Here is an 8,407-nt window from a genome sequence, read left to right on the forward strand (position 1 = left end):
CAGGGTTTAGAAAAACAGGCTGTGGGCCAGAGTTTGTTGATAGTCTTTTTTTGTTTTTTAAGTTTTTTATTTATTTATTTTTGGCCTCATAGGGAAATTCCTGGACCAAGGATTGATTCTGAGCTGCAACTGCAACCTATACCACAGCTGTGGCAACACTGCATTCTTGATCCACTGTGCCAGGCCAGAGATTGAACTTGCACCTCAGCAGTGAACTGAGCTGCTGCAGAGACAATGCTGGAATCTTAACCCACTGTGCCACAGTAGGAACTCCTTTCTTCCTTTTTCTTTTTAAATTGAGGTATAATTAGTCAAAACAATCTTAGGAGTTCCCATCGTGGTGCAGTGGTTAACGAATCCGACTAGGAACCATGAGGTTGTGGGTTTGATCCCTGCCCTTGCTCAGTGGGTTAACGATCTGGCATTGCCATGAGCTGTGGTGTAGGTTGCAGACGTGGCTCAGATCCCACGTTGCTGTGGCTGTGGGGTAGGCTGGCAGCTACAGCTCCGATTCGACCCCTAGCCTGGGAACCTCCATATGCCACGGGAGTGGCCCAAGAAATGGCAAAAAGACAAAAAAACAAAAAACAAAAAACAACAACAAACAAAAAATCTCAAGAAGAATACAACCAGAGGTATCACATTCTTTGACTTCAGACCATACTACAAAGCCACAGTCATTAAAACAGTACTGACACAAAAACAGACACATATGTCAATGGAACAGAATAGAGAGCCCAGACATAAACCCACAAACTTATGGTTAACTAAACTACGGCGAAGCAGGCAAAAATGTAAAATGGAGAAAAGACAGTCTCTTCAATAACCTGGATAGCTACATGTAAAAGAATAAAACTGGAGCATTTTCTGACACAATCTACAAAAACAAATTCAAAACAGATTAAAGACCTAAATGTGAGACTGGAAACCATAAAACTCCTAGAAGAAAAACATAGGCAGAACACTCTTTGACATAAATCACAGCAATATCTTTTTGGATCTACCTCCTTAAAGTAATGGAAATAACAAAAATACAGATAATTAAACTTAAAAGCTTTTTCACAGCAAAGGAAACCACTGACAAAACGAAAAGACAACCTACTGTATGGGAGAAAATATTTTCAAATTATATGACTGATAAGGGACTAATATCCAAAATATGTAAACACTTTATACAACTCAATATCAAAAAAAGAAACAACCTGATTAAAAAGTGAGCAAAGATCTGAACATTTTTACAAAGAAGACATACAGATAGATGTTCAACAGACATATGAAAAGATGCTCAACATCAATAATCATCAGAGAAATGAAAACCAAAACCACAATGAGGAGTTCCCACTATGGCTCAGTAAAACCCAACTGTTATCCATGAGGATGCAGGTTCGATCCCTGGCCTCGCTCAGTGGGTTAAGGATTGACATTGCCATGAGCTGTGGTGTAGGCTGCAGATGTGGCTTGGATCCAGAGTTGCTGTGGCTATGGCACTGGCCGGCAGCTGCAGCTCCCATTCGACCCCTAGCCTGGGAACTTCCATATGCTGCGGGTGTGGCTCTAAAAAGACAACAACAACAACAAAAAACAAAACCCACAATAATATATCTGTCAGAATGGCTCATACCTGTCAGAACGGCTATCATCAACAAAACCACAAATAATAAATCTTGGCAGGGATGCAGGAAAAGGGAAGACTTGTACACTATTGGTGGGAATGTAAATTGATGCAGCCACTGTGGAAAACCGCATAGCGATTTCTCGAAAAAATTAAAAATAGAACCACCACATGACCCAGAACTACCATATGACCCATATGACAAAAAACTAAAACTAGAACTACCATATGACCCAGATATATATTCTTGGATATGTATCTGAAAAAAATGAAAACACTAAATTAAAAAAGATACATGCACCCTAATGTTCACACAGCATTATTTACAATTGCCAAGATATGGAAGCAACCTAAATATTCATTAAGAGGTGGAAGGATAAAGAAGATGTAGTATATATGCACAATGGAATACTACTCAGTCATAAAAAGAATGAAATTTCGCCATTTCCAACAACATGTATGGACTTGTGGGGCATTATGCTAAATGAAATAAGTCAAAGACAAATTCTGTATATCGCTTATGTGTGGAATCTAAAAAATGAAACAAATTTGTGAATATAACAAAAAAGAAACGGATTCACAGATAGAACAAACTAGTGGTTACCCCTGGGGAGAGGGCAAAAAAGTGAGGGACAAGATAGGAGTAGAGGATTAAGAGGACAAACTATTACGTATAAAATAAATAAGCAACAAGGATCTATTACACAGCACAAAGAATACGGCCAATATTTTATAACTTTTTTTTTCTTTTTATGGAAGTTCCCAGGCTGGGGTCAAATTGGAGCTACGGCCGCTGGCCTATCCCATAGCGACAGCAACATGGGATCCAAACTGTGTCTGTGACCTACACCACAGCTCATGGCAATGCCAGATCCTCGACCCATTGAGAGAGGCCAGGGATCGAACCTGAATCCTCATGGATACTAGTTGGGTTTGTTTCCACTGTGCTACAACGGGAACTCCATGATAACTTTAAATGGAATACAATCCATAAAAATTTTGATTCACTATGTTGTACACCTGAAACTAGTGTAATATTAAAAATCAGGAGGAGTTCCCGTCGTGGCACAGTGGTTACCAAATCCCACTAGGAGCCATGAGGTGGTGGGTTCGGTCCCTGGCCTTGCTCAGTGGGTTAAGGATCCGGTGTTGCCATGAGCTGTGGTGTAGGTTGCAGATGCGGCTCGGATCCCGCGTTGCTGTGGCTCTGGCGTAGGCCAGTGGCTACAGCTCCAATTGGACCCCTAGCCTGGGAACCTCCATATGCCGCAGGAAGCGGCCCTAGAAAAGGCAAGACAAAAAAAAAAAAGTATACCTTAATTAAAAGTAAAAATAAAAAAATTAATTAAGGTATAACTGACATATAACATTTTATTTTCAGGTGTATAATGATTTATTATTTGTCTATATTGAGAAATGATCCCTACAATAAGTGTAATCAACATCTGCTATCATACACAGCTACAAAATTTTTTTTCTTGCGATAATTTTTAAGAACTAAAACTTTACTAAAAAAGCAAAATAAATAAATGAAAAAACTAAAACTTTATTTTTTCTATAATTAAAAAAAATTTTTTTTTAATTTCTTTTCTGTTTTTGCTTTTTCAGGGCTGCACCCCTGGCGTATGTAAGTTCCTAAGCTAGGAATCAAATTGGAGCTGCAGCTGCCAGCCTTGCCTCACCCACAACAACGCCAGATCCAAGCCGCATCTGCATATACCACTGCTCATGGCAATTCTGGATCCTTAACCCAATGAGCAGGGCCAGGGATTGAACCCACATCCTCATGGATACTAGTCAGGTTTGTTACTGCTGAGCCACAATGAGAACTCTACGAAAACTTTTTTTTTTTTTTGTCTTTCGTTGTTGTTGTTATTGTTGTTGCTATTTCTTGGGCCGCTCCCGCGGCATATGGAGGTTCCCAGGCTAGGGGTTGAATCCGAGCTGCAGCCACCGGCCTACGCCAAAGCCACAGCAACGCGCATCCGAGCCGCGTCTGCAACCTACACCACAGCTCACGGCAACACCGGATCCTTAACCCACTGAGCAAGGGCAGGGACCGAACCCGCAACCTCATGGTTCCTAGTCGGATTCGTTAACCACTGCGCCACGACGGGAACTCCCGAAAACTTTATTAATGAGATGTTTTGCACTCTTTTTTCTTACTAAGTGCAATGGACTGAATATTCATGTTCCCTCCAGATTCATATGTTGAAATTCTAAATCTCAATGTGCTGGTATTAGGAGGTGTAGCTTCTGGGAGGTAATTAGGTCAAAGAGGAGAGTCCTGGTGAATGGTATTACTGCCTTATAAAAAGAACACAGTGAGCTCCCTTTCCCCTTCCACCCTACAAGGAAGAAGACAGACTGGAGAAAATAGAGGAAAGGACATAAATAATACATAGGAGTAGATCTCCCAAACCTAAAGAAAGATCCAAGTGTTCAAAGTGAAAAATCTTACCCACTGCTGATCTATATGAATAAAGAACTATATTTAGCCATAACTTAAAGAAACCTCACAAATCCAAAGGCAAAAATGATTTAAAAAAAAAAAAAAGAGGCCACACCAAAGAAATGAGAATTATATTGGACTACATTTTTTTTTTCTTTTTTGGGCTGAACCTGGGGCACATGGAAGTTCCCAGGCTAGGGGTTGAATCACAGCTGCAGGTGCCATCCTATGCCACAGCCACAGCAACGAGGGATCCAAGCCATGTCTACGACCTACACCACAGCTCAATGCAAGGCTGGATCCTTAACCCACTGAGCAAGGCCAGGGATTGAACCCATATCCTCATGGATACTATTTGGGTTCATCACCTGCTGAGGCACAAGGGGAAATACTGGACTACACTTTTTATGAGTTACACTAGGTGTGCTAGAAAACAAGGGAACAATGCCTTTAAAATTCCTAAAGGAAAATGATTTTGAGCCTAGAGTTCTATACCTAACCAAATTAGCGTTTAAGTGTGGAGCAAGATTATTTTTTTGACTTCCAAGGACTGAGGAAATTCATTGCCAACAGACCCTTTCTGAAAGAATTGCTTAAGGATGCATTACAGCAAAATGAAATAGGAATCCAAAAAAGTACAAGCGGCAATCAAAAGAAATCCTAGAAAGCTAGTTGTGGCATAAGCCTAAACACGAAATAGTGTGAAGCGATTAGACCATTTTAAAGTGGATAGACATTTATTATAGCATTAAATTTGAAAATCACAATATATTCCATTTTCTTTTGAGCTACAAGATTAGTGACATACTTATACCTGTTTTAGTGGATCCAAACACTCTATGTCATCCTGCCATGCATATTTTTATATCATCAACACACTGAAAATACTTTGGGGTTTTCAATGTTGGGAATTAAGTGATACACAATGTATGGAAAATGTAATTAACATTAGAGAACAGGGAATTCCTGTTGTGGCCCAGTGGAAACGAATCTGACTAGGAACCAGAGGTTGGGGCTTAGATCCTTGGCCTCGTTCAGTGGGTTAAGGATCTGGCTTGCCATGAGCTGTGGTGTAGGTCGCAGACAAGGGCTCAGATCCCGAGTTGCTGTGGCTGCGGTGTAGGCCGATTAGAGCCCTAGCCTGGGAACCTCCATATGCCACAGGTGCGGCCTTAAAAAGCAAAAAAAAAAAAAAAATTTTTTAAAAAGCAACAGAAAACATTAGAGAACAGAGTATAAATGCTATAAATTCTGCCAACAAGAAGTAATGGCATGCCGAGAGGTACAGGTATGGAAGAAAGATAAAGGGAAGGAAGTGTAGGGGTGGGCAGTACCTTGCCTTATTCAGCAGAAAATTGATAGACCGCCGTCGTAGGGTTGGGGGGTGTTGAGTAGGGCGGTCCTGCGGGAGGCATTGTGGGGGGGTAGAAAGCAGAGCCCAGAGGCACAGGGCTGGGAATACCGTAGGTGGAACCAGAGGAGACCCGCGCGCACTGGAGGGTACTCCCGTGAGGGCCTGACATAGTGGGGTGCTGAGCGGAAGGGGTGGGGCAGGGGCGGGGCTTAGCGGCAGGAAGGGGAGCAGCCCCCCCCCCCCCCCCCCGCCGTGGCCCTGACGCCTGCGCAGACCAGTCACCCGCCCAGCTCAGGCGCTCACACAGTGAAGCCTCGCGTTGCCTCACTTCACTTCGCCTCACCTGTCTCGCAGCACCTCGCGACTTCGCCTCCCTTCACCTCCCCGGAGCCGTCATGCCGCGCCTGCCTGTTGTCTGCCTGCTGCCTCGCCGCCGTGTGACCCTGCTGGTCCTGCAGCCTGGCCAGCGCCTGGCCCACTCGGAACCTCCACGTCAGCGCCCCGTGTCGACCTTAGTGAGTTGGGGGCCCCGTCAGGGCGGCGCCGGCGGGACGTGGAGGGCGGCAGCGCGTGGTGGCGGCGGGCACCCGGGCCGGGTTGGAGGCCTGGAGGGACCGGGTGGGCCGCTCGGGTGGGAGGCGTCCGTGGCCGGGGCTCGGTTGGGGTGGCGTCGCGGTGAGGGCGCCGGCTTGGGCCTGAGGTGGCGGGAAGCGGAGACCGCGAGGAGTGCGCGGGCCTCGAGAGGGCAGGGCCTTCCTCGGCGACACCATTTATGGGCGCGAAGTTCGAGGGGCAGAGCCGTCCTCGCCCCTCAGAGTATGTGCCCCCTTGGAACGCCCTCTTCCTTGCCAAGACCTAGCATTTTCCCTAAACCCCTGGAAGTTGTGGCAAGCTTCTAGCTTCTAGATGCTTCTAGACAGCGGCTGGCTTCGAGTTCAAAAGTCAGAACTGGGGCTTCCGTGAAGAAGAAAATGAGTTTTCCTTAGAAATTTTTCTTGGGTCGCCTGCCGAAAGGAGTTCATGTTTTTTTAGGTTTCACCAGGGTCTCCCGTTTCGAGGACAATCTGCCAAACTCCTTAAAACGTGTTGAGCGATTTTTGTGGAGCAGCGAGCGACTGTTCCAGGAAGCTGTACTCGCTAACAAGGCTTTTTATCTTCTCTTCCAGGAGGTGGCTATTGCCCTGGTGGTGTTTTTTACCGCCTTCTTAACCCCCAGTGGGTATGTGCTGAGCAATCTGAACCAGTTCAGAAGAGAGTAGGTGGAAGAAGATGTAGAGCAGCTGTTCCAGTCCAACACTTTGAGAAAATGCTGTGGCTTCTTTAAATGAGTAAAAGTGCTTAGTTGAGTTGATGATGATGCAACAACCATTGTGGGTAGTCACTTTCATAACCATATGCTTATGGTAAATATATTGCGCTTTTTGGGAATTTGTGCGTTGTAGAAAGAGTTGGATAGTCATTTAAAAATATTGAATAAAATTGAGACCTTTATTCATGCTTGGTATTATGTGTGATCACAGGTTATTTTCTAAACATTGTAAAAGCTGATGAAATCTGATGACAAATACAGTTGACCCTTGAAGGAGGGGGCGGAATTAGGAGTGCCAACCTTCTGGAAATTGTGTATAAATTTACAGGCCACCGTTCAGTATCTGAGGTCCGTACCGGAGGATTCAACCAATCTTGGATCTTGTAGTACCTACTTACTGAAAAAAAAAAAAAAAAAAATCGCTGCTTAAGTGGACCTGTGTAGTTCAAGGGTCAATTGTACAAAATGAGAACTGCTATGAAAAATCAGACTTAACTTTTTTCTTCTCTGACTCTGATAACTTTGTTCTGAGGTCTGCCTCCATGTGCTCCAACTATTAAGGACTGGGCTATCTGCTGGCTGGGGAAGAATATTGAGCTACAAATCTTTTCCATAGAACTTGCGCACTCAATTTTCTGAAGTATTTATTTGAAACTTTTTAGTATTCTCAAGGAATAATGCTGTATGTTGGGAAGTGGTAGCTAATTTTGATGAATAAAACACAGTTGCCCTGTCTTTTTTTTTTTTTTTTTTTCTCCTTTTCTTTTTTCCTTTTCTAGGGCTGCTTCTGCGGCATATGGAGATTCCCAGGCTAGGGGTCTAATCAGAGCCGTAGTCACTGGCCTACGCGAGAGCCACAGTAACGCGGGATCTGAGCCACGTCTTTAGCCTATGCCACAGCTCATGGCAACGCCGGATCCTTAACCCACTGAGCAAGGCCAGGGATGGAACCTGCAACCTCATGGTTCCTAGTCGGATTTGTTAACCACTGCGCCGCCACGTCGCCACGTCGGGAACTCCCAGTTGTCTTGTTTTGCTAATTAATTTTACATGCAGAAAGGTGTCACATTCAAAGTACAATTGATGCTTATTATTAAGTGTGGTTATATTCTGTAGTCTCTGTGAATACCGCTTTAGCAAATCCTGGACCACTGCTCCTAGGGGAAGTAGCAGGCTTAAAGTTCCTGTGAGCCTCTGGTCATAGTGTATTTTTCAACCTATCAGTGTATAACCTTTATGTGTATTTCTGTTTAAGGACACCTTATTTATTATATATTATCGATTCATATGTATTGTACTCTTGACCAAGAGTGCTAAAATTCATGTTTGATCAAAGCTTTTCTAATATGCGTATTTTTCCTCTAAGGCACATTAGAATCTTGTACTTAGGAATTCTAGACAGCATTTCAGCACTTTTAAACTGACATTTCCTGCAAAAAGTACAAAAATGAAAAAATGTGACACTAAATAGATTGTAGAAAGGATGCTCATTTACAGTTTGAAAGGTGAAACAAAGAAGGCAGAATATAGCTTTATTTGACCTTAGCATTGGACAATTCAAATTTTTCAGACCTCTGTATGTTTATGGGTAAGGTGAAAGTTTATTGATTTTGGGATTGCAAATCAGTTTTAGCAAAAAGGAGATTGTAAAAATATGGACTCTACAAATAATGAGGATGA

General features: G+C 43.5%; 1 protein-coding gene across 1 annotated transcript; it reads left to right on the forward strand.

Annotated features, from left to right (window-relative positions):
• The first annotated feature begins 5,762 nt into the window (after positions 1-5,762).
• On the forward strand, positions 5,763-6,677 carry LOC125135341 (cytochrome c oxidase subunit 8C, mitochondrial). Its single transcript, XM_047795366.1, has 2 exons — positions 5,763-5,933; positions 6,585-6,677. The coding sequence occupies exons 1-2, from the start codon at positions 5,814-5,816 to the stop codon at positions 6,675-6,677; spliced, it is 213 nt and encodes a 70-aa protein (XP_047651322.1). The 5' UTR covers positions 5,763-5,813.
• Positions 6,678-8,407: the final 1,730 nt, after the last annotated feature.

The sequence above is a fragment of the Phacochoerus africanus genome, chromosome 9, assembly GCF_016906955.1.
Source record: "Phacochoerus africanus isolate WHEZ1 chromosome 9, ROS_Pafr_v1, whole genome shotgun sequence".
Taxonomy (NCBI): Eukaryota; Metazoa; Chordata; class Mammalia; order Artiodactyla; family Suidae; genus Phacochoerus; species Phacochoerus africanus.